Here is a 27,875-nt window from a genome sequence, read left to right on the forward strand (position 1 = left end):
CTTGCAAGATCTTGCAAGATAAGCGTCATTTGCAAGAATCTTGCAAGATCTTGCAAGATAAGCGTCGGAGTTCGACTAGGGTGATATAAAAATTAATGCAGTATTAAATAAAACATTCCTATTATAAGCGGTTTACTTTTCAAATTACCTCCAATTTTGTACGAGCGTTCTGTACAGCGTTACTAATTTTCTTGAGCTATAGCAAACCGCTAGGAGATAACTTCTGTTTAGAAGTTGGTTATTTCATTTGTGTTTTTGGCGGTTTATAATGGGAAGCTACTTTTGTGACCCAAAATTTGTATTACGTCATCTCCCATTATGAATCTAGTTAATAGCAGCAATTAACAAGGCTCAGCTCTTAACAGTTCAAATGTATTTTTCGCTTAGAATGGGCTGTCCAGAAATTTAGAATATGGCCAAATTGCAATAAACAACTGTTTTCAATGTTCGTTTACATTAATCTTTGATTCAAATAATTTGACGTACATCTTATAGAGAGAAGTTGCTTCCTGTGTTAAAATTTGAGCTTCTTTTCAGAGGGTATTGTGTCATCGTTATCGACACTGGTTAAACGCCCGAAGTAACTGATAGTGCTCTTTTCATTACAACTCCAAATACTTCACAATGGTTGCCGACGATACTTTGTACCAGGTGCTGGAAGTTCCTTCGTCCGCCTCGGAAGCCCAAATTAAGAAACAGTACCACAGACTGGCCAAAAAATACCACCCTGACAAGAACACCAACAACAATCCAGATGCAGAGGAAAAGCTCAAGGTAAAGCTCCGCTCAGAGCATTATATATTGAATTTTCAGGATGATCTGACTTATGTGAAAAGCTGATACAAAGGATTACAAGAAGGCTCGCTTGTTAGCATCAAACAATGTTTTTATCACGATGTTACGAAACGAAAAAAGCTAAAGTTATTTAGCTGAAGTTTGAAACAGAAAACATGGAAAAATATTTCAGGTTTCAGAGGAACCAAAAAAACCTGGTCAACTTTCAATTAGGAAATACTTAGTTGCACTTAAATTATGATAATTATTATCGAAAAAGTCTTCCTAAAACGTCTTTTAGCCTTCTTTCTTTCCATTTTTTGTTATGCACTTTTGAACAATTTTGGCTCAAAGATGCATTCAATTATTTGACTAAAAGCTTTGAAAATTGGGACAGATATTTTTGTAAAAATACTAAGATGTAAAATCAAAATGCACTGAAGTAAACAGTTTTAGCCAAGAAAACAGTCTGTTGTTGGTTTCGATAGAACAATTGTACATGAATGGAAAAGCCATCTTTCGATTTTTGTTGTTTTGGGCTAATAAATAGTTATAAAACCGAGGGAAAATGCTTTTTGTTAATTTATCATTGAAAATAAAATCATTATTTTTGGAAGTTTTTTTAAAAAAACAGGATTTTCAATTGTATTCAATGAATGTGTATTGTTTTTGTTTTATTTTTTGAAAATCTCGGTGAAACAAGCTATTTAGAAAAGGCAGTTTGAGGTTTCTTCTGTGACTTATATTTCTTTTCGTCAATTCATTAGAAATCAAAAGCGCGTTATTTTTGAAAATCGATCTTATTTTACAAATTTTTGTAGCTTCTCGGCTGATCGTAATAATATATCCTCCAAAGTTGATTTTGGATGTTGGAACTTCTTGTGCAGCGCAGTTAAGTCAGTAATAGCTCTTATTCATGCTAGAAAATTCCTATGATTTTGTATGGAAGAGGGCAGATTCATTTCTTTATTGAGCGATTTAATTTTTTTTTTCGATAGAAGTTCAAAATCCTGATTTCAATATTTTAGAGAAAAGCCGAAAAATTCAAGGTATTTGTACTTTTCCTATGATTGAATCTGGTTCATTTCCCCGCTATCGTGTTTTAACCAAAGATTTTAACCAGAAAATTTAATTCCCTGTTAAAGGGGCATATTTGACTATGGATCAATCCAGGCCGTGTTCTTTTGTATCTCCTTTTTCCTTCTCTTTTAGCTTCCTGATTGTTTCATGAGATTTTTATTGTCCAATTTACAAAGATAATTTTTAAATTATGATGGGTTTTCCCATCTGCAGCCTTAGCTGAGTGGGGCCAGAGTGTTCACCTCCCTTGCACCCAGTTGCCGTTAATATACACCATAGTTCTGCATAACGGGGAAAACCCATTTTGTGGTGAAAAGATGAAAGACCTGCAATCATACTGATTTTGTATTTTTTAAATTCTATAGTCTGGAATACAGATAGAATTCTGTCTGGAATACAGGAGTTTGTCAAAAACTCTGAGTATATAAATTGTGATGTTAAATGTTCGAAATCAACCTTCTTCTCAATTTACTGCAATATGTCTTCCAGCTAATCTTAGTCACATGGAAACAAAATTGTTATTGCTTCTGAGTATGTGTCAGCAAGTTTATCAAAAACGCTGAATATCAATGATCAAATTTTCGATGATTATGGAAGAATATATTACGAGAGGCTTAAGAAAATTTAAGAAGATATTTTGCGCATATTAGCTATCATGTGACTCTAATATACACCGGGTTACTGCATATTGAGGTATCTTGTTTGAAACAAGGCTGGTAGACTACTGAGCAAAAGCATTATAAAGAGTGCCGTACAGTAGCGTTCTAATGTGCATAATTTACTCGAATATGCACCTGTTTTGCTCGTACTCATATGTAAGAGTAGTGGATAAAACAAGGATTCCAACCACCAGTAAAATTTGTCCATTTCTCCTAACGCTAATCGCGCATGTCGAATCGGGCCAAATTTTACTGTTTGTTGGAATCCTTGTTTTATCCACTACTATATTCACCACTATAAATACATATTACACGCTCAATTTTGTGTACAAAAATGTACATAGCCAGTATAATTTATGTATTCCATACGCTAATATCCAAAAGTTCTCAAAGCCAGATTTAAGCCTAATTTCATATCTAATATGCCAAACTATACTGAAATAAATCAGGTCAATCATCTCTCAAAGTTTTTTTTCAATAGAATCGGATGGACTGAAAATAACTCAAAATTGCTTAGAATTGGATAATAAGAAACAAGTTTCTTTAAAATTTTTGACTTTAACCAGGAGACGATTGATCTATGATGTTTAATTGAGTGATTCTATGTACCTGGTTACATTTTTTAGCCGAGTCTTGGGAGGTCTTGATAAAAGGTTGACTCGCCTTTACCACGCTACGGCAGTACTGCTCGGCCTTTCTTAATGGCAACTGTGGGGGAGGGTGCAACTACAGAATGCTTGAACACTTTTAATTTTAATTATTAGGCTGACTGAAGTTCAATATTAAGCTGACTGAACAGTATTAATGTATCATTTTACAGTTTTTGTAGTCAAATGAAACTCATGATGAATAGCCAAAAAGTGCCGTGGAGAATAAAGGTCCCCACGTGGAGAATTATTCTAGAACATTCTTTTTTCTAGAATATTCTGACATGATTTTTAAGTTAAAATTAGTTATCATTTCCCAAGTAATTGCATGTTTTAAAGTAAAATAATAATTAAATCCTTCTATTAAATTGAATGATTTGTATAATCTATAAAAAATTAAATTCAGATTTTAATAAATACTCACTTTACTAGCTAATCTTTAAGGGTATCTTATATTCGAAATTTTCACTTGATTTCATTCTGTTAGTGGTGGTGGCTTTCTTTGTCAATGGTGGCGGCCATTTTAGCATGACATGCACTTTTCATTCGATCTGCTAAGCAGTGTAATGCGATGTTAAACCAAGCTTGTTGACTTCTTGTACTATTAGGGGTTGCTAAATATGAAAGAAAGTGAACAAAAAGAGCACAGTCAAAAACATTGATATCGGTGGATACACAGTGATTAGTGTTTTTCTATGTCTTCTTGAATATTATACTTATAAACATGCTCTCTTGAATTGATTTCTAGTATGACCATATCTATATCTATGAAGATAAATACAGTCTACATTTCCTATTTCTAAATCTATATAATGATATATGTTTATAAACATTACACATACTACATGTTAGATATTGATCAGGATCAGAATAATGATATCCGAAATGTTCTATAAAATCTTTAACCTTAACCATATTTTTAGATACATAACAAGAATATTCTAATTCTTTACAATTATTACAACATTCTTTCCAAGTTTTATTTATACACTTATCGCATTTCATTTTCATTTTTCGAAAAATGTCTCAGTCAACAAATACTAATGTTATAAACTTCTGTGATGTCTGTAATTTATCCTTTGAATCAAAGAATGCTTTATACAGGCATCAATCATACGATCTCAAACATAAGGAACTATTGGAGAAAATGTTTCAGTCTGAAGAAGAGGAAATCTCGGAGCGGGTGTATAATTCGGATGAAGATGATTATATTATTAAAACTAAACCAGCCACCAAACCTAAAACTAAAACTGAAGAGGATATCTACACCCGAATTAAGTATGAATGTGAAGAATGTCATGAAGAATTTGGAAGTAAAGTAGCTCTAACTACTCATATAGTCACAATCGCATGTATCTAGAAAACACAGAAGACTTCGATATAAACTCAAGTCAGAACATGAGAGAGTTTTATATTACAGATAAAGGTGGGAATTACACCGAAGATATAGACGAAGCAACTAATTACTCTTTAGAAGAAATTAAAAACTGTTACCAGTTCAGAAAAGTTAAGAGTTTTAAATATAAGATCACGGCTGAATCTGATTATAAGAAGAGAACCAAAGAAGAAGTTAAAACTACTAAAATATTTTTCAATACTGATTATATTAATAATAATGCAATATATGAATATGGTGACTTCAATCGGTGGCTAGATTTCGAAAAGGAAATATATGAAGGTTATGGTTATGATTTTGAGTTTCTTGGAATAAGAAGTATTCAGTTAAACATTGAACCAACTAAAGCATCTATTGGTAGTTATATAGATTTACCTCCTGATCTCAAAAACTCTAAATCGATATTAAATATACGTAGTTATAAATACAATTGCTTACAACTAACTATAACTGCTTGGCTACATCCCGCCCCACACCATGCAACTCGAGAAAGTAAATATGTAGATAAACTAATTGAACCAAGACAACAACATGAAGATGATTTTGCTTATATAATAAGAATACAGAAATTGTATAATTTTAATATTTGGGTATACACACCTTGTGGTAATGGTAAAATAGAATTGTTTAAACAAGTGGATGATTTTAATAAAGATAGAAAAGATGTAAGAATACTAGTTTGGAGTAGTGGTCAAATAGAACACTATGCCCTAATAAGAAACCTTGTTAGAACGAACAAATAAAAACAACATTAAATATTATTATTGTGATAGGTGTACCTATTGGTTTAACTCTCAAATTAAATATGATAAACACGAATGCAGCACCTCATTCAAACCAGAGATTGTTTGTCCTAAGAAAAAACATATTACTTTTATAAATGAACACAAACGTCAGAATATAAAAAATATAACTGCCGATATAGAATGTTGCATTGTTGATCCGCGAAGCGGTTTCACCGATGTCTCAACTAATGACTGTAAATATGTAATAGCTGAACATATTCCAATAGCTGTGGGTTACACCTGGCAAGGTAACTTCAAACACTACTTCGGTCTAGGCTGCATCAAAAGATTTGCTAGAGATCTGTTAGAAATAGAAACTGAGAATAATTTCAAACATAATGAAAAGATGATATTCACAGAAGAAGATAAATTATATCATGAAACTAATGACACTTATCATATCTGCAGCAAAACATGTATTAATAAAGTAAGAGATCACTGTCATGAAACTGGTAAATATAGAGGACCAGCATGTAAAATATGTAATCTAAGATACAAACAACAAAACTTCATTCCAGTAATATTCCATAATGGCTCTGGCTATGATTTCAATCTGCTATATAGCGAACTCTTCAAACAGAATAATGATAAAAGAAAAGTAGATAACATACCACTAGCTGCTGGTAGGTCTGAGATGTTTAGCATTGGTTGTCTTAAATTCTTAGATAGTTATAACTCCTTGGCTATGCCGCTAGATCAAATGGCAAAGATATACGGATGTAAAACTAAAAAATTATATCCATATGAATACTTTGGTTTAGACTCCTATAATAATCTTATAGGTATTCTAAAAAAAGAAGACTTCAAATCCTCACTACATAATAAATTACCAACACAAGAAGAAGTAGATAACTTTAATAATGAAAACAGTCATAAAACTGGAAAAGATCTAACTATAGAGTATTTACAGAATGATGTGGAAATATTAGACTATTGCATGAATGAATATGTTAAACTAAGTATGAAGGAATTCAAGCTCAATCCACTACATTACGTTAGTCTCCCGGGTTATAGTTTTGATTGTTGGTTAATGTCAAGTGGTGTAACATTAGATACATTACAAGATAAACAAATGCTAGATGATTTTGTTGGAGCAAAGAGAGGTGGTATATGTGGAATAATGGGAATAGATATATAAATATTAGTAATACTAATACTAATGCTAATATTAACGATAATACTAATACTAATACTAATCAGGGAACCTGCTTTGCAGATACTAATGATAAAGTTATTAATAGAAATATATGGTACATAGACGCAAACAATCTATATGGTTATGCAATGATGCAAAAATTACCTTATAAGGATTTTGAGTTTATTACTACTACTACTACTCTTGATACAATATTGAATACTCCAGATGATAGTGATCATAGTTACTATATAGTTTGTGATATTGATTATACTAATGAATGTAAAGAGAGAACAGAACAGTTAGCACTAATGCCTAATAAGAGAAAGATAAATGATAATGAATTGGGATACCGACAAAGAGAGAAAAGTAAAGCAAGATCAGAGAAATTAATCTTAGACCAAAACAACAAAACAGAATATATGGTTCATTATAGGATGTTAAAGTTCTATGTTAAGATGGGAGTAAAAGTAACAAAAATACATAGAGTAATTAAATTTAAACAAGATTATATATGTAGCGATTATAAACAAAACAACACTAACAAAAGAGCCACAGCTAAAACTGAAGCAGAGAAGGATGTAAGGAAATTAATGAATAACTCATTATATGGAAGAATGTGCATGAATCCTCTACACTTCTTTCAAAGAAAGTTCTTGCATGATAAAGAAAAGATAATGAAAAGTGTAAGTAAACCAACATTTAACAATATAACTAGATATAGAGATTATAGCCAAATAGAATATATAAAGAAAAAATAGAATATGATTCTCCAGTATATGTAGGTGTTACTATCTTAGAATCAAGTAAATTACACATGTATGATGTATTCTATAATATTCTACAACCATCCCTCAAAGATCTAACACTTCACTATATGGATACGGACAGTTGCGTATTAAGTTATAGTGAAGGTAAAGTTAGTGATGAGCATACGGACTTATCTAATTTAGAAGTACCTATAAAAACTAATAATAAAGTCCCCGGCAAGTTTAAGCACGAGCTGGGAAGTAGGGTTATTGAGGAATTTATAGCATTGTCCCCCAAAACATATCGCTTCAAAAATTATCCTAAAAACACTAAAGAAAAAGGAATAAAGAAGCATAATAAAGAAGCATAATAATAAAGAAGCACAATTTTATTATCTTCCCAGCCCCATCTACATATTTAGAATAAGTTGAAATTATTAAATCATCATGATTTGGTTCCTTAATATGACCAATAAACTCATCTATAGTATGACAACGTCTTTTACAAGCTAAACATATTTTTAGATTAAGAGAGAAGCTGTTTTCTTTATCCATTTTTACTCTTATTATAATTTTTCAATAAATATAAAATGACTAAACTAGATAAACTTATAAGAATTAAACAATCTAGAAAAACAAAACAGAAGAAATAGATTAGAAGATAAATTAAAACAACAAGAATATTATGGTGAAATAAAACAGTTATTCGATCCTTTAACTAAAACTATCAGTGAAACTGCTTCGCAGATAAACGCAAACAATGAACAGAATCTAGCATTAAGTGAACAAACATTAAGAGCAATAGACTGGCAAAATCAAGAATTAGATAAACAAACTAAGATGATCGAGCAAGCTGGTTCCCAGTTTAATGAAACTGCTTCCAAGATTGGTGAAACGTTAAAGGGGACCATAAAGCAAACTCAAGATATAGCACCAGTTTTTGTTGATACAAAGACAACCAAACTTCTTCATGACATGGGGGCTCAAACTAATCCTCAATTAAAATTAGAACTCATAGATTTACCTACTAGGAGATAAAATGAATGGTGTTGATATAACTCTAGAGCAGGGTGCATTTTTAGTTAGGGATAATGTATACGAGTTTTCAGAAGGATTTACTGATTTTCTTACTAAATCAAATGTAACATATGATGATAATATTGAGGAAGATGAAAACAAAATTAAAAGGTTTTTATTTGATATTAGATATGATTTAGGAAAGGGCGATAAGAAAAGTGCTAGATATAGAACAATAAAACGTATAATGGGGGCAAAAGATGATGTATATGGTAGGGGATTAAATAGCAACCCAGATCCAAATAACTTAATAGAAGACTATAATTATTAATACGAGAAACAAAAGCTGGTCATGATGGATTACATGATGAAATGCTAGATATATCTAAGCAACTATTATCTATGAATATTATTAATCAAGACCAACTAGATAATTTTGTTTTTAATTATGGTAAATGAGCGAAGCTATCAGGGAACCTGCTTGGCTAGCCACGAGCATTGCTCGTTCGCAGATGACTATGTCCATAAATAAAACGATAGAAAAACAACAACAACAACTAGCTAAAGAAGTATTCAGTCCTCGAATAACAAAGTTGAGAAGACAAAGAATAATACCACTATATAAAGATGAAACATGGTCAGCTGATTTAATTAATAAGTCATCTCTAAGTAAGTACAACAATAATTATAAGTTTATATTAACAGTTATAGATATATTCACAAAATATGCATTGGCTATTCCATTAAAGAATAAATCTGGTTTATCTATAACTAATGGTTTTAAAATAGTATTAAGTGAACATCCACAAGGTGGCTCTGAACCTAGAAAACCAGGAAAGTTATGGGTAGATAGAGGTAGTGAGTTTTACAATAAAACATTTAAATCTTTACTTAGGGAATATGGAACCGGCAAAGCCGCTTCAGGGTTAGAGCTATATTCTACTTATAGTGATTTAAAGGCTGTGTTTATAGAGAGATTTAATAGAACATTATTATACATAATAAATAAACCAATGTTCATCAATGGTGATGGTAATTGGGTAAATATATTAAATGATGCTGCTGTAACATATAACAATAACATTCACTCAACAATTAATATGACACCAGTTGATGCTTCTAATAATCCTGATAAAGTTAAATACTATGTTAATTCTACAAAAGCAACACCTAAACTTAAAGCTGGTGATTATGTTAGAAATGTAGATAAACGTAATATCTTCTCTAAAGGTTACACTTCTAATTGGAATAGAGAATTGTTTAAAGTGAATGAAGTTCTAAAAACACATCCACCAACATATAAAATAGAAGATATTAATGGAGAGATAATAGAAGGCAAATATTATGAACAGGAACTATTGAAATCCGAGTTTGATTTTGAATCTAATAATAAGGTTTTGGAATCATTAAATATATTTCTTAAAATTAATGACAAGAAACAGATTCTATCAGGCTAAACACCAATCAACAACAACATCAACAAACAACTTAACACTAAGTAAGGCTTGTGGGTTATTCCTAGAAGATAATGATAATATTGATATGAAGGATACCTATAAATTTACAAATGTTCATCCTCCCATAAATGAAAAAGATGTTGTTAATAAAGAGTATTGTGACAATAACTTATTATCCTCTTCTAATAAAATAGACATTTTAAGTAAAAACATAACTGAACTAAGAAAAGGAGACTTTGATAAAGTTACAACTAAAACATTACAACTAAATGAAACACAAGTTAATGAAGAACTAATTAATGAGTTTATTGAATCAACAAATGAAGTCAGAAATACTGTTAAGTTTTGTAATAAAGTTGCTGCAGATACTATCTCTAAATATAATCAATTAAAGCAAGAATTTGATAGTAATAGGTTTCATCAGAATATAACTAAAATACAACTAGATGAAATGTTTACTAACGGTCTTAGAGAAATGAAAGAATACAATAAATCTCATAGAGGTGTTATAGTACAATATATAATTGCTATACTTTTACAAAGTAAGTTACTTGATAATAAAGAGAAAGACAGACTTGAGATGCATTATAGTTTTAATCAAGAAGTTATAATGAAAGAAATAGAAAGAATTTTTACTAATGAAAATAAGCAAAGCAATGACCAATCCAACAGCACCGAGTGAGAGATTACTATATCCAGATTTTTCATCAGTATCAGAAAGATTGATAAACGAAAAGATTCAAGCTAATAATAAATTTAACAACAATATTAACATTATAAAAGATATTAGAAATTATTATGAAACTGAAACTAATAACTATAATAAGAAGCTAAGCAGATGTAAGAATTATATTAACGTAGCTGAGATAACAGAAATAGTATTATCATCAATAGCAACAACTGCAACAACAACATCAGTTTCATTAACAGGTATAGGATTAGCTTATTCTATACCAACAGCTTTTGCTACAGCAACTGTTTGTGGTTCATTATCAAAAACAATTAATACTAAAATTAGAAATAAAATTATAAAGTATTCACAAATGTATATTTCAAGTAAACAGTTTAGTGATAAGTTTAATAAACTATATACTAAATCAATGAATGATCTAAAATAAATCTAAAATAGATAATGATGAGTATAATGAATTTGTTAAGTTATATGAGGATTATAAGAAGAATAAGAAAAACAAGCTGAGTATTTTTTTAGATTAATGATATTAGTGCTTAGTAATAACAATGTTTTTAGTAATAATAATAATAGTATTAATATTTATCGATAAATTTATAATCATAATCTTTAGTTATAATCATAATCATAAACATAATATAATCATAATTTAATCATAATCATAATCATAAACATAATATAATATAATCATAATTATAATCAAATAATTATCTTTTCTTTGTACCTAAGTATAACCCTCTTCCTTTTTGTACTACTTTTATACCTTCACCAGTAGTTGCAAATTTAATTAAATCATGTGTGGCTGATTAAGTAGCTCTAGGGTTTCTAGATGCAGCTGAACTTCCTATTTTTACTTGCTATTTCTAATGCTCTTACTGGATTATTAGCTACTTTCCAAAGTTAACTGTAGCCCTACCAACACTTTTAAAGAAATCTTTAAGTCCTTCTGCTTCTATTGTTGCATCAGATACTGTCATTGATTTATTCCTTCTACATAAAACACAATTACCTTTTAACATCTTAGTTCCTTTTGAAGTAATAGCTCCTCTTATATTAACAGTACCACTATAATGTCTACCTCCAACACAATATGAATTAGTTTTGAACTTATTTAAAAGACTCATTTCTATATATAAAAAATAATGGAAGTTAAAAAGTATAATCCCTTGTTGTTATTAAGCCTAAACCCAAGCCTAAGCCCAAGGTTAAGCCCAAGCCCAAGGTTAAGCTTGAAGCTAGAGGCTTGGCTCTAGAGAATAAAAAGAAATTAGACATTATTTAGGCTAAAGGTTTTGTTAATACTAATAAGAAATAGTTAGGTATTACCAAGAGTAACAATTAGAGCTGACTAGCTATAAATATAAGTATAAGTATATGGTTATGTATAAGTATAAGTATATAGTTATAACAATAACTATATTATACTATAATTATAAATTATCGCTAGAGTTATATCTAAATTATAATTTTCGCTAGAGTTATATCTAAAATTATAATTATCTCTATGACTTAAATTATATCTATGACTTAAATTATATCTATGACTTAAATTATAACTATGATATAATATCAACCATCTTATTACCATCACTATTCACACTAATAACCTTTCTAGTTAATACTAATGCATGACATATAACATCTGCAACTGCAGCACTAAATTTAAAATTAAGTTGTATTGGTTGTGGACCTATATGATCACTTTGATATCTAGTATCAAATACATATATTCTATAACTACTCTTGAATGTTCTATGATTTATATATGGTTTTATATTATGTGGTAGCCCATTATAATCTTTATTAAAGCTAACAATCTCTTTAAAAGCCTCATTATAATTATTGGTTCCATAATTAATATTCATTCTATCCTCGGGATAAAACTCACTACCAATCTTACAATAACATTCAGTAACATTCATTATATCAAATGTACTTGCATCATGAGTTTGTTCATTAACGTTATTATTTTCAAAACCAACTATTATATATTGTGGTCTTTCCATACCACTTTCCATACCTAGATCAAACAAGAAGTTAGTAGCATTGGGTACATTCTTATAAAATGTCTTTCTTTCATAATAACTAAAGTCTACATTATTTTTTTAAACCCTTTTGCACAATAATTCTATTATCATTACTAGGATCAATACTAGGTACACACCATGATATATCTCTAATTTCTATATTACCATCATTGGGAACTGCACCAGGATTAGCATTAACTCTATATTGAGCTCTATCATTATTATTCCTTTTTAATATTAGTTTAAATCCTAAACCATATATAATCTTTTCTAAATCATTTACGAAACCAAATAGATCACTCATCTTAATCATCATATACATATGACCTCGTTGTGCAGCAATTTGGTCACCTTTAAGTTGACTATCTCACAAAACCACTCTCATATTTATCACCAGTACTAGTTAATAACTTATACATCAATAGATTAGGATGACAATGATCTATATATTCAATAGTCCTACCACCACTAGTTTCAAGCTTAATTGAACTAAACAATGCCATCATACCATAATTAACTAATCTGATATTAGCATCATTAGCAAATACACCACCAGCATCATCTGATACAACAAACTCTATCTCTAGATATGAATCACGCAATTTTAAGTGATTCTCTTCTCTATTGAGTATGATATTAATGTTAGTATTAACCGTATTCATTGTTGCTAGATTATTAGGTTTATATTTTATAATCTTACTTTTATGTATATCATTTTTATAACCATAAGTTGTATCCAAATTAAAATCCATTTTTATTAGATAAAAAATGACAGACAACTTGATTCTATATGAACTACAAAATATACACGAAGCTTTAACTAAAACTAAAGAAGAGCATACACTTAACTTTAGAATGATAAAACCAACAGAAAAGTTTAACTTTAGTGAACCTATACTTAATACAACAAAATTAGGTTTAATTAGATTATCTGTTTATAATTCAGTGTTTAATGTGAATAGGAGAAACAATCAATTCTTATATGCTAGTACTGTTATAGAAGATGATGAAGCTTTACCTCGGGCTCTTAGCTCTGACCCTAACCTTAACCCAATCTCTACCTCAAGCCCAAACATTACATCTATACTTAATCATAATTATAAAGGAATCCCATTGCTATATTCAACTATTACACCGGGAGCATATGAGTTAACTGATATAGCAGAATTAATAAAAGAAGAAACTGATGGTAATGTTATAATAGAACCTGATAAGAATACGATGAAATGTTTAATGGAAATAAAACAAGGAGCACTCAGCTTTGATACAGAAAACTCACTAGCCTCATTACTAGGATTTAGAAAAATGATTTATAAAAAAGGTAGATATAAATTTCAGAAAATTATTGATACTATGGGTTTTAGTACTATCAACATTCATTGTAATGTGATATCTGGAGCTAAAGATAATGGTAAAGATACAGACATACTATATACTTTTAATCTAACTGAACCACCAGGTTACTTGATAAATATTATACCAACTAATATCTTGTATCAAAATGTAACTAAAGATAGAATAGAATATATAGAATTTCATATTAAAGATGAGCATGGCAGACCTATAGATTTTAATGGTGATGTATTAAGTTTTACTTTACATCTGTGTTAACAACTTCGTTGATCTGATTTACACTTACACTTATCTGCGAACGAGCTCTGCTCGTGGTAAGCCAAGCAGGTTCCCCGATACTTGTACTTACACTTATCTATGAAGCAGGTTCCCTGATACTTGTACTTAGACTGAGACTTATCTGCGAAGCAGGTTCCCTGATACTTAAACTTAAACTAAACTACAAAACTCTCCGATCCCAATTAATTCTTAGTTAGCCATTAATATTTTGATTTTAAGTTATATCAATGACAATATAATTATAAGGCTCTTTCCATACCTTATTACATATATCAGCAAAATCATTATAACTAAGTTCAATATTATTAAAGAAATCTTGATATATAGATATGAGGACTTTACCTCTCTGTTCAAATAAAATAAATAGATTACAGTTCTCTCTAACACTCTGCCTATCCAGAGAGAACAGGTTTTGATTAAGATATATCATATTACAGTTATTATGTCTACCTCTACAAAAGTATTCATTAATAACTGGTTCTTTGGCTCTAACATCATCAAATATCATTTGTTTCTTTAAGTCTTTGGGTAGTTTATCAGGAGATGGTAAATCTTTTATATCTATAATAAATTCAACATCTGCTTTTGGGTTTATTCTTTCTATACCATGGTACTGATCACCAGTAGGTCCAATGATGTATAGCTTATCAAAGTATATACTAGCTAGAATTAGTTTTTTCAATAAGAATGTCTTACCACATTCACTAGGACCAGATATTATTCATCTAAAGTTATCTGGGAATGCGGCTTCAGTAATTATATCATCGTCATTTAACCATGAATATAGATCATCATTTATGTTTACAGATATCGGTGAATTTGCAAACGAGCTTCGCTCGTGGCTAACCAAACAACTCTGTTGAACCGCTTCACGGATATTATTGGTAGGACTATGGGACTTCGTCCATGTTTCACCATTACTAATGCTATTACTATTGCTATTCCTATTAGATTTACTCCTTCGATATTTTTCATCAAAAAGATATATAAAATTATCTCTATCATTATCATTATCATTAACATTATCATTAACATTATCATTAACATTATCATTAACATTATCATTATTAGCAAAGCTACTTCGTAGATCTTCATCAATGACAATATCACTATCATTATTAGCAAAGCTACTTCGTAGATCATTATCATTATCACTAACATTAACATAATCATTATCATTAACATTATTAGCAAAGCTACTTCGTAGATCATTATCATTAACATTAACATTATCGTTAACATCACCTCTACTACAATTCAAACAAAAACACTCACTATATATTCCTGGATATTTACATTGATTAACTAGAATATTCAAAGGACTTTTAATTCTAAATCCTCTATCAATAAGATAGATCATATATAAACAATAAGCCCCACAATAAGTTTCTTCAAATTGTTTTATTCTCTCATTAGAGCCTAGATCAATATATTCTTCTAAAAATAAAGGTGGAGTTTCTACACCAAAACTATCAAAGTATTATGTTGGACCACCTTCTCTTCTTATAACTAAAACCCAATGTGTACCTTCAGTTGGATGTAGATTTACAATAATGTTAGAGTTAGGTTCACTTACCATTTCTGGTTTATCATCTCTCATTACAATCTCAATTGGTGTTAGACTTATATCTTTACCTATATCTTTTATTCTGATATCACTCATAGCATTATTATCAATATTAAATTTATTATTGAATTCCTCAAAAGTTAGGATGAGCATTTTTATATAATAAATTTAATAAATCTAAGTCTAATTATAAGTCTAAGTCTTAATCTAAATCAAATCTATATTTATTATATAAAAATGGAAACAGGTAGTGCAGTTTTTATTTTTATTATTATAATTGGAATTTGTTATATAATATATGATTCAATACCAAGTAAATATACAAAACTAGAAGAAAGTTTTGGTGGATTTATGAATAGGAGTCTAGTTAGATTTGAATATGAAAAGTCACCATTACATACTATTGTTTATGGTGGAACAGGAACGGGTAAAACATATTTTATTAGACAATACTTAAAGTTATACTTAGACCATGATCAAGTTCAAGATCAAGTTCAAGATCAAGTTCAAGATCAAGATCAAGTTCAAGACCAAAGGTCCATAGTTATAGTGTGTAAAGATGACAGAGACTGGATAGATCCTGAGTCTAATAAATTTTATACTGGGTTTAATAAATGTGATATAAATATGATCACAAAAAATAATATGCATAAATTTCAAAATTGTGTAATAGTACTTGATGATACGGGTGATAGGTTAAATAAGGATATAGCTTATTATTTTACTGAAGGTAGACATTATAATATTCAAATGATTGTAATGTGTCATAAACCAGCTCAAATAATTAATACAGCAAGAATGAGTTGTGATACTATTTATTTAACAACTTATAATGGACCTGACCTATTTAAAACCTTAAATGAGATATATAAATGTGAACATGGCTTCAATAAAGTAATTAGTGAATTAAATAGTAACTATTATAATTGTACAGATGGAATGTCAGATGAATTTCGTTATGGTATAATTAAATATAATGAAAAGGAAAGTACTTTTATTATTAGTAGTAGTAATAGAACAATGATATATGATTCAAGAGTTGGTTTCCTTGATTTAAAAGCTCTTAGTTTAAAAGATGATTTAGAAAGGGAAGATATAAATAAACTTATAGCATATATGAAACCACTAATGATTAATGCAACAGATATAAATGTTATTAATCATGATAATTATCAGTTTTATTTTAATAAACTTGTTTTTATCCTGATTCAATATTAAGAAATGCTGGAACTGTAGCAATGGGAGCAAGTACAATGTTGAGTAGAGTAAATACATTAGTTAATGTTGGATATGGAGAAGCGTTGGAAGGTGAAACACGGACAAAGTCCGATTCCTCGATCTGCGAAGCAGGTTCCATGATCCAAGAGGAATATATAGATCGGGGAAGCAGTTATACTGATCAGGGAAGCAGTTATACTGATCAGTGTAACTGATTTCGTCAATGAAGAGATTGGAATTTTGAATAGAAAGGGAGTAAGGTTTTTAAACAAACTATATGTAAATAATGAAGAATTTAGAGAAGAGATTATAAATTTTGTTAAAGATAAAAAAGAATTAGACCTTGAATTGATTCTAGATAAGAGATGTAAAACTAATACACTCAATACTTTAGGAAATAAATATTTAGCAAAGTGTATCACATCTAAAGATAATACTAAAGATTTAATTGAAAACATGGCTAAATATTACCCTGTGAAGGATTAGGTAAATAAGTTTACCCTATTATAAATGCTTTTAAAATGTTTAGAGTGTAACTATAAATGTGGAAACATTGCTGTTTTAAAATATCATTATGAATCATTTCATAAAGATAAAACTGATAAATGTATGTGTGGTAATATAATATTAAGTGGTATTTGTGCTAATGATTTTTCCCCATGGGGTTGTTCTTTAAAAAATGAATCTAGTTCTAGTTCTAATTCTAGTTCTAACCCTAGTTCTACCTCTAGTTCTAACCCTTATTCTAACTCTAGTTCTAACCCTAGTTCTAGCTCTAGTTCTAGCTCTAGTTCTGGTTCCGGTTCTAGTTCTGGTTCTGGTTCTATCTATGACTATAACTCTAACTCAGATCCTAACCCCAACCCTAACCTTATCCCCAACCCTAACCTTATCCCTAACCCTAACCTTAACCCCAGCTCAGAAGTATTAACTAGATGTTGTAATAAGTGTAATTAAATAAAACCACTAAATAATTTTGATGAGGGTAAGTATACATGTAGAAGTTGTACTTCAGCTAAAGTTAATTGTCAATATTGTACTTCTGTTGTGAGATATGATGGGATACGGGCTCATGTAAAGAAACAACATCCAGATATAGAATTGACTAGAGTATTTAGTAGAAATCTGCAAAGCAGGTTCCCTGATACAACTGATCGGTGTAACCGCTTCGCGGATAAAACAATTAATCCTAGTTGGCAAAGTCCTAGAGCTGTAAGTCCTTTAGTTATTAACCAAACAGAGGATCTGCGAATTTGCAAAACAACTCCGTTGAGCAGTTTCACTGATAGTTGTTCATGTAAATACTATGATTTTGTATCATTTCTTATTAATAATGGAATAAATATAGAAAAAATAAAAGAAAATATAAATTTATTGAAAAGTATAGATAATTTGAAATAAAAAGTATAAAAAAATAAAAAAATATCAAAAAAGAGGGGTTCACTCTTTAAGAGCGAAAAAGAGCGATCTTTTCTACTGGGGATCACTCCGAATAAGAGTGAATCACTCTTAAAGAGTGAAATGTAAATTTTGCTTTGATTTTTTGATTTTTTGTTTTTATTTTTGATTTTAATTGATTTTTTTATTGAATATAGAGCTAATATATAGTAGTGGATAAAACAAAGATTCCAACAAACAGTAAAATTTGGCCCGATTCGACATGCGCGATTAGCGTTAGGAGAAAGGGACAAATTTTACTGGTGGTTGGAATCCTTGTTTTATCCACTACTTGTAAGAGATACAAAAATTACTTAAACTTATAATATATTAAAGTTAATGCAAATAATCTGTTCCTCCCTGTATTTTAGGAGATAAACTTCGCCTACGAGGTGTTGAGTGATCAGTCCAAGCGCGCCATGTATGACAGATACGGCATGGATGCTGTCAAGGAAAGCTCCAGTGGTGGCTCCGGGGGTTTTGACGATGTGTTTGGTCACTTTTTTGGTGGGGGAGGTGGTATGGGTGGCGGAGGACATCATTTTGAAGACATGTTTTCACCTTTTGGTGGATTTGGCGGCGGGCGCAGCAGAAGATCCCAGCCGACCAAAGGAAAGGACGTAGTTCATCCACTCAAGTAAGCATTAACATATCAGCGTAAGTGGTTTTAATTGCTATTATTGTAAACGTGTGTGTCTTTTTATGCAAAATTTTCGCTTGGTGGTTTTGACTTTTCGAGTGACTTTTACTCCCTTGCCTTTTTGCGTTTCGCGTGATCTAAAATTCTTTCTCAATCACAATTTCAAGCTGCTGAACTCAATTGGCCGCAATTTAATGCTAAAAGTCAAATGAAAAGTGCGCCGAAAAGTGCCATTTTTCACTTTAAATCTTAATAGTAGTATATTTTATTCTCTAATGTGGTTATTTAAAGCCCACTATTGATTTTCTCAGTCCCATATAGGCTACCCCTCCCCCCGACTGAAGCAGGCTGCAATTGATTAGAGCTCCCACTAGTCGTTCGAGAGCAATTCTTCCGACGTTTAGTCGGTTATGTTTGCTTCATTGTAAAAAATGGTTTGTGCTCCATTATAAAAATATTTTTCATAGTAATAATATTTTTGATGGTTATCCCCACTTGCATTATGCACCAGGCGATTTTTGTTTGCTATCGAACAAAGTTTGAATCAATTATTGTAAATTTGTGTCTCGTGACTCGAAGAGGAATTTCGGAATTCTACAGGTTTTCACGACTCGAAGAGGATTAATGGTTTTCTACGGGTTTTTGGACTCGAAGAGGAATATTGGTACTATACAAGTTTTTAATTGCTCTCGTAGAGAAGAAATTATTGTAAATGTGTGTCTTTTTCATGCAAAATTTCCGCTTGACCCTTTTGACTTTTCGAGTGACTTTTACGGTGTTGACTTTTTCGGTTCCGTGTTATCTAAAATTCTCTCTCAATCACAATTTCAAGCAGCTGAACTCAATTTGCGGCAATTTAATACTAAAAGTCAAATGAAATGTGCGCCGAAACTGGTGCCATTTTTCACTTTAAATCTTAATAGTGATATATATTAACCTCTAATGCGGTTATTAATTGCTCTTAAACGAAGTTCATAGCAATTATTGTCAACGTGTGTGTATTTTTTATGCAATTTTTTTGCTTGACAATTTTGGGCGTTTCTTCTCGAACATTCTTTGACTTTTCAAGTGACTTTTTCAAGCTTTCGTTTTTCATTTTTGAGTGATCTCTATTGCTCCGCACTTAAAGCTTGTTGCTAATATAAAATCGGTTGCAGAATAGAAGAGGTAAGTTATTTGTAGCGCAGTGGTTAGTGCGCGTGGCTGTGGATTGAGAGGTCAGTGGTTGGAATCCCGGTGGGGAAAGGTTTTTGCACCCATAAAGAAAAATGGATCTGAATTCAATTGCCTCGCCTGTCGTTCAAGAGCAATTCTTCCAACATTTGTCGGTTTGTTTATTTGAAGCCCACTATCGAACTTCTTGGTCCCATTTCGCCCCACCCCCCGACAGAAGCAGACCGCAATTGATTAGAGCTCCTACTAGTCGTTCGAGATCAATTCTTCCGACGTTTAGTCGGTTATGTTTTTTTTTAATCCAAGTGGTCCTTTAATTTTCTTTTGGGTGTTTTTTGGCTGAAGCAAGTTTTTTCATGACTTGTACTTTGATTTCTTCCCGCACATTGACTTTGTTTTAGAACGTTGACTTCTGTTTTCAACATTGGAGTTTAGCATAGTTTCTGATGTATATTTGTTAGGGTCGTAGCATTTTAGGAGTTTGTACTTAATTTTGAAGAATGTTACAGAGAATATTAATTGCGCCCTCGGTTCCCTTTCTCCTTAATTTCTCAAATTTCCTTTCCTCTGTTCTCTCTATGAACTATTTTGTTAACTTTTCTGACCATTTTTTTTTGCTAAATACTGAAATCTAGCCACACTGCAAGATCTTGCGAATAGTTGTTTTTGGGTCGCATTTTATAAAGAAATTTTTATCAGATGCTTCATCAGTTTTTGTTGTCAGATACTTTTCTTTTGTTAATTTTCCTGTTCTTGCTTCTAACTAGTATGATTAAGTTGGAAGTTATTTCAGTAAGGGTGGTCGATTTCTTATACGAGCCGCTTCGGGAATTCTTCCGGCTGTGTATTTGGCTGGGTTCAAAGTTTTGATAGTTTATGAAGTCAAATTGGAGTAGGAAACAGGTGGAGCGAAAAAGTGAATTTGCGGCGTGAAAGTTATTTCACTCTTGTTAGTTCGAAAATAGTGTTTGAACAGAATTTCGCTATCTCGCTACTGGTTGAGTGAGAAATTGATATTTGAAGTAATTTTCCGTTTTTGGATCCAATTTTTTTCAAGCAATTTCAAGCAATGGAGCAATTTGACTTTTTTGCTGCTTTTTGCGTCATTGTTTTGTTTAATGATTTTAAGAGATCGTGCATGTGTTCTTAGAGTGCGTAGTTGTGTTTTATTTTCATAAAAGAGCAGTTCATGGTTTATATGACTTAGAAATTGTTTCTTTTGATAAAATATAGGTATTTTTTTGTTTTGATAGTTTTTGTAGTTCTTTTTGTTGTACTGTCCCTGTTTTAGTGTTGAAGGCAGTGCATTAAGTTATCGAAGTTTCTTAGAGCATACTGCTAATGGGTTCTAGTCACTGAAAAAGACTCATAGTCCTCCAGTCTAAAGGCTGACTTGACCATATTTTTTCAATCTTTTAAATCTGGAGATCAAAGAAAACTTTTTAATCACTTGGAAGTTAATCTGGAGATCAAAGAAAACTTTTTTAATCATTTGGAAATAAAATTAGGCCTTCGTATTCGCGTAGTTTTCTCGTTATTTTTTTCTAGTTGTTTCAATCCCAACGTCGGGCAGTGTGGTCAACGGCAGTTATTTTCTGGCAATTTGCCGGCTATGTTTATTTTTGAGTTTTAGCTGAATCGAGCGATATATGTTTTGATCACTAATGATTGACCTCGCTCTAAATGATTTATAGCATCAGTAAGATGACTTAAAGCTTATCGACGACTCATATATAATGGCGGCTGTTTCTAATGAAGCATCGCATTTAAAATAACAAACCCTATTTGTTTCAACAATTTTTTTGTGTTTTCTCGATATTTGGATTTGTGCAGTTTTCTTAGATCGCGTCGGCGACTCCACCTCTGTTATGTATATTTTTTCTATATTCTACGGCTCGCAAGTCTAATTCGGCAATCTGTTGGCTGTGCTTTTGATAAACGTGGTACTTTGGAGTGTCGCGTTGCATCTATTACTCTAGTAAACAGTTTTGATCAGAACTGAAGGAATGTGAAGTGTGAGTAGCCCTTAAAGCTGACTACAGATCTATGATTTTTAAACGCATTTGTTGCGGAAACCTAACATCAAAGCACTGTGTGGTTGACACTAAGAATTTGATGGCTCGTTTTGTTTGCTTTGGCTAAATTGGGTTTTTTTTCTGCTGGGCCTAGAAAGTCTCATAATACCCACTCGTACAATAACCATAAGAATAAAAAAAATTAAAAACGTTTCTCGATCGAGAGAAATGAAATGAATTTGATCTAAATTGGATTAGAAAGGATCTTGTATGCTATGGAAAATAGTAAAACTTTACCGGATGGTAGAGAACTTGTGTTTCAGAGTTTCCTTGGAAGATCTTTACAAAGGCAAAACGAGTAAAATTCAGCTGAACAAAACGGTGCTGTGCAAAAAGTGCAACGGGTAAGTCAATTTCTCTCTTCATACTTTGGTTGCTGCAAATTTCTTGTGAGATTTTAATGGCATATAATGCAGTGAGCAGTCATGTATCAATATTAGATTGTTTAACGTGAACACAAGGAGAATTGAACATAAACAAAAATCTTCAGTAGGAACAGACTAAAAAATTCCAATAGACTAAAGGTCTGTTAAATTAATGCTTAAATGTTACTATCATTATGAGTGAATGGGTCCAAAACCCACAAGACGAACATCGAATACTTATCAGCTGGTTTGACTGGCTTGAAATAAATTTTTTGTTCATTTGTCGGATTGAGCCTGGATCAATAATATCCGTTTATTTGAAAATCTGTTTAGGCAAGGCGGGAAACCGGGGTCAGTCACAACGTGTCGTGAGTGCGACGGACAGGGCAGAGTGATCAAAGTGCGACAGTTGGGTCCAGGGTTTGTCCAACAGTTCCAGTCAGAATGCTCAGCCTGCAATGGACAGGGTTTGTGCCACCATAATCTCGTCGTTTTGAAGTCTCGATAGAGAGTCGCGATTCCTTTCATTTAATTGCTAATTCATCATTGGCGCAACCGGTTTGGATAGTTGATTGCATATTTTTTTTACATCAAAATGAGGTGTTCAACCGTGTTATATGCTCACTGGTTTCCTAACAATGAATAACAATTTCCCGCCCAAATAGGTACAGTTTTTTTCTGTTACAGGAACTAAGATTCCTGAGAAAGACAGGTGCAAGACGTGCAGTGGGCAGAAAGTGGTGAAAGAAACCAAGATTCTAGAAGTGCCCATCAAGAAGGGATCTAGACATGAACAGAAAATCGTGCTCAGGGAGGAGGGAGATCAACAGGTTAGTAAAGAAAAAAAAATTAATTTTGTATAGACATGAGGAATATATTAAATCTTATTAAAAATGTTTTTGTATTCTACCTAATCAGTAAGTAGTTAATGAGCTCGGTTGATAGAAATAGTTATACTAGATTTGAGTTCCCAAACAAATTATGAATTGCATATGAAATCAGTAAGAACAGTTCTTCGGTGGAATTCAAATATGGCAAAGCCTTATTTGTCTTTTCTGCTTTTCGAATATTGAAAAGTTTTCCTTGTTTAGCCTGGAATGGAGCCAGGAGATGTTGTAATAATCCTCGCTGAACAGCCCCACGAGAAATTCAGCCGAAGGGGCGACCACCTCGTCTATAACATGAAAATAACCATCTCTGAGGCACTGTGTGGCTTCGATCACGTAATCAAACACCTCGATGGCAGAAGTGTCGTTCTGTCTAGGCCACCTGGGAAAGTCATGGAGCCCAATGGCCTGTACATGATCGCAGGTGAAGGCATGCCCAAGTACGGAATGTCAGATCCTGATGCAAAGGGAGATCTATACGTCACATGTGACATTGTGTTCCCTGAAAACATCGAAACTGCAGAGGTTTGTGAAAAACTATGCGTCTTTTCTACCCAGCAAGTTTGGTTGGAGGTGCGATCCTGAGCGCAGCTATACTGTTGTTGTCTTGTTTAATTGCTCTCAAACGAAGTTTGTAGCAATCATATTAGTCCCGTTGGTCTTGTTTAAATGCGATTTTTCGCTTGACCGATTTTTCGTGACTCATTTGAATTTTCGTCCTCAAAAACGGGATAAACAGGTAGCGCCCAGCGGGCATTAAGTTCTCTTAGAGCCTTTTAGCTCACTAATATCCAAGTATGCGATTCACAGAAACTGTTTTGAAGACTTATACTTATGGTGTGGTTTTTGACCGGTGAAGGGAAGTTGATTAAGTCATAGTGCATTAGGTTATCAAAGTTCATTAGAGCGATTGCTAGCTGATATTAGTATTAAGCTTAATAGCTTCAGGTTTAAAAGCTGAATCAAGTATAGTTTTAGAATCTATCTGAAACTGACCTCTGAATGACCGAATCGTTTCTTTTTTGCTGTTTCAATCCCAATGTGCGCCAACGGTGGCTATCTTCCGGCAATCTGTCGGCTATGTTCTTTAATTCCTCTCGAACGAAGTTTGATTCAATTATTGAGTCGCGTATCTTGGACTGACCCATCTCATTTGGTCTCTAACCCACTTACATACATATAAACATACATACATAAATACATACATTACATACATACATACATACATACATACATACATACAAACATACATACATACATACATACATACATACATACATGCAAACAAAAAAACAAACGAACAAAAATACATACATACATAAATGCATAATACATACACACATACAACCATACATACATAAATACAAAGCCGCACCCTTGATTGCCCTTGATACCCCAACTCTGCTCGGCACCATCCTGCGCCTAATGCTAGAATCCCTTATCTGCGGCTGGCTTAGGCTTACTGAAGGCAAACGCTCGCCGGTTGTTTGACAGCAATTCCACCGACGTTATTCGGTTGTTTTTGTCATATGACGCTCAATTTGGTTAAACTTTTTATGCCGTGCTGTAACCGATTTTTACATTCAGTTGCAGTGTGTTTTAGCTAAAATTCGTCGTAGTTTTTCATCTCAACCCAATTAGATTGCTTTGCGACTGACTTTTAACCTTAATATGAATAAAAGTTCGCTTTCTCGCTGGTGTTTTTTGATCTCATGGGGCAATTTGACTTAGATTTTACTTTTTTCATTTGTTTGTCGACTTTCGGTAAATAGTTTTCCGAGCTATTCCTAGCCATTTTTAAGTACAATTTTTTGTTTACTCAATGAAAGTTTTCAGAATTTTAGATCATACTTGTCCGGGTGTTTTTTTTGTTATTTTTACTTTCGTTTTTAAGATCGCATTTTTCGTTTTACATAATTCACGTTTGAATTCTGATTTACCTCACTCACTGTTTCAACTGAATGTATTTAATAGCCACCTCAGCTTCTCAGCCAGCGATTGTAGCGCTCCTTTTTTTTACAATTCAAAGAATTTGAATTGTATTGGGTCGCTGTATTTTTTAAGATATGTTCACACATTTTCATGATTTTTGAAGTCAAATTGAGTTGTGATTTTGGTCACGCCGAAACAGGAAGTGGAGAGAAAAAGGGAGTGGTTTTCTGGCGTGAAATTTTTTCACTCTAAAAGTAGAGTGGGAAAACGGTGTTTGAACAAAAATTCGCTTTCTCGTTGAAGGTTTTCTGTTCAAATGCGGCAATTTCCTTTTGATTTTTACTGTTTTTTCCATTATTTAGATCGGATTTTTTACTAAATGGTTTCCCAATCCATTCATAGTCCGTTCTAGGTCTAGTTTTCTGTGATCTATTATGTTTCGGCTCTCCAGTGTTTTTTATGACCCCCAGTTACAAATTATATGTTGTTATATAGCACGTTACTATGTAAGAAAATAGCACGTGCGCCGGGGGGTCATAAAAAATTTTGCTCACTAAGCTGGGGGGGGGGGGGCGAAACATAGTAGATCCGTTTTCTGTTTAGTCAATGAAATATTTTTGAATTGTACGTCAGGACTTGTCCTGCTATGATTTTTTTTTACTTTGTTGAACTTATTTTTTTCGCTTTTCCTTAGTTCACAGCTTGTTGAACATTATGCGTGAAATCGTTTTGATTTCTCTGGGCTAGTTTCACTCTTCTCTCATCAAAGCATTTCAAAATGAACAGACTCAGTGTCAAAAAACGAAATAAGAAATAGAAACTGGAGAAACCCATAAAGCCCAATTTAGATGCCCGTGGCTCGAACTGCGTTCTTAGTTGCCATCTCTAATGCTTATTGGTATTGATGCTAGCCCCTGTGTCGTCTCACTACTAAACAGGAGTATGTTCAGCTCCAGAATGAGATCAAAAGAATTCCCACTTTAAAATTGTTTTTGAACAAAAATCATGTTTTTCATTGGTTCTTCTTCCAATCTCAATCTTGGTTATGGGAATCAACGGTGGCTCTTTTCCGGCAATCTGCCGGGTATGTTTTTGAATTCTCAGCAGTTATACACGAATACGTTCAGGGTCAAAAAGCGGAATACAAAAACTAGAAAAATCAATCAAGCCCGGGCACTAAGACTTGAAGTTTGTGCGATAAGTTATCAACGTTCCTTAGAGTATACTGGTAATAGTAGCAAACTTTTTGTTTTCCACTTTAGAGGTTTAATCAATCAACCATGTTCATCGAATTTAATTAAGCTGCTGAATTATTAAAACACATTTTGAAACTTAGAAAAATATTACTGTCAATTTTTTCTGTTCCTTCTAACTGCTTCAATCTCAAACGGCATCAGTGGTGTCAACAGCGCAAATATACAGGCAAGGCAAGCTAGCTTACAAATATTGGTTGCTGAGTCATGAAAATGTGACCTTGTTTAGAGTATCAAAAGCAGGTTTAAATTAAAGGGCAGTTCTAAATTTGACATTGAATTTTTAGAAATTGGAGAAGCTATTACCTGCCAGGCCCAAGTTTGACATCCCAGAGGGAGATGACGTGGAGGAAGTAATGATGTTGGAGTACTCGGAAGATATGCACAATGGTGCTGGTGGAGCTCACTCTCGACACTACCACCAGATGCAAGACTCAGACAGCGACGATGACGGGAGACCAGGAGTACAGCAATGCCAGACTGCATAATTCTACTGAGCAGCCCATTCTCCTAGCCTACTGGCTACTGTTTACTTTGCCACCTTTGGTTCATTATCTCCACTTTACATACAGTAACCCTCGAATACAGCAGCTGGTTATATCTATGAAAATTAAATTCACTATTATTGAGCATGACTATTATAATACTGGGCAAGCTGCTAGGAAGACAAAGAGTGCTAATTTACGAAACCTCTCAGGAGCTAAATGAAAATTTACAATAGCCTATGTTCAATGATTCTGTGGAGCAAAGCAGTCGATAGCCATCGGTTTTAGTCACGTTCGATTTGAAATAATAAAATTTTGCGTCCTTCCTTCAAATCAGATTATAGACATAACATCGTCAGTGGCTATTATGTAAGCTCTGCTTAATCTGAGGAAACGTATGGCGATATTCTGGGACGACCGATTCTAATCACTTGCTGCTGTCTAATTTGCGAATCCCGCCAGCCTACTTTTTATCGTTCGTTGTAATTAGTTCGTTTATAACCTAAAAGTAAGATGATAATTCTATTTCATGTCAGTCAGTTGCCCAGTGTCAGTGATTATATATATAATAAATGTTATACTACAAATTCTTTTCTAAACTTTCTCAGATGAGTTAGCTTAGTAATAAGCTTAGTGGTCAGCGTTAATCATGTGAGCAGATCTTGAGTACAGCACCTAGATATCTGTTGAAATTTGGATGTCAATTACTAGAACTCAGTTTAAAGTGATCGTTGTTCCAAAGGATTAAACAAGTGAGAGACAAAAAGTGCACGTCTGTGTCATGGCAAACGCTT

The 27,875-nt window shown here is 32.4% G+C and overlaps 1 protein-coding gene across 2 annotated transcripts; it reads left to right on the forward strand.

Annotated features, from left to right (window-relative positions):
* The first annotated feature begins 503 nt into the window (after window positions 1-503).
* LOC142335850 (dnaJ homolog subfamily A member 2-like) lies at window positions 504-27,668 on the forward strand. 2 transcript variants are annotated; one of them, XM_075384181.1, is made up of 8 exons: window positions 504-774; window positions 1,803-1,823; window positions 18,643-18,908; window positions 22,423-22,503; window positions 22,858-22,991; window positions 23,212-23,354; window positions 23,616-23,936; window positions 26,884-27,668. In XM_075384181.1, exons 1-8 carry the CDS (start codon window positions 625-627, stop codon window positions 27,082-27,084), a joined length of 1,317 nt encoding a protein of 438 aa, XP_075240296.1. In that variant the 5' UTR covers window positions 504-624; the 3' UTR covers window positions 27,085-27,668. The 2 variants fall into 2 exon arrangements, with proteins under 2 accessions (XP_075240296.1, XP_075240304.1); XM_075384189.1 differs by lacking the exon at window positions 1,803-1,823 and having other exon boundaries at window positions 505-774.
* The last annotated feature ends 207 nt before the right edge of the window (window positions 27,669-27,875 follow it).

This window comes from Convolutriloba macropyga, chromosome 1 (genome assembly GCF_964194025.1).
Source record: "Convolutriloba macropyga chromosome 1, txConMacr16.3, whole genome shotgun sequence".
NCBI lineage: Eukaryota > Metazoa > Xenacoelomorpha > Acoela > Convolutidae > Convolutriloba > Convolutriloba macropyga.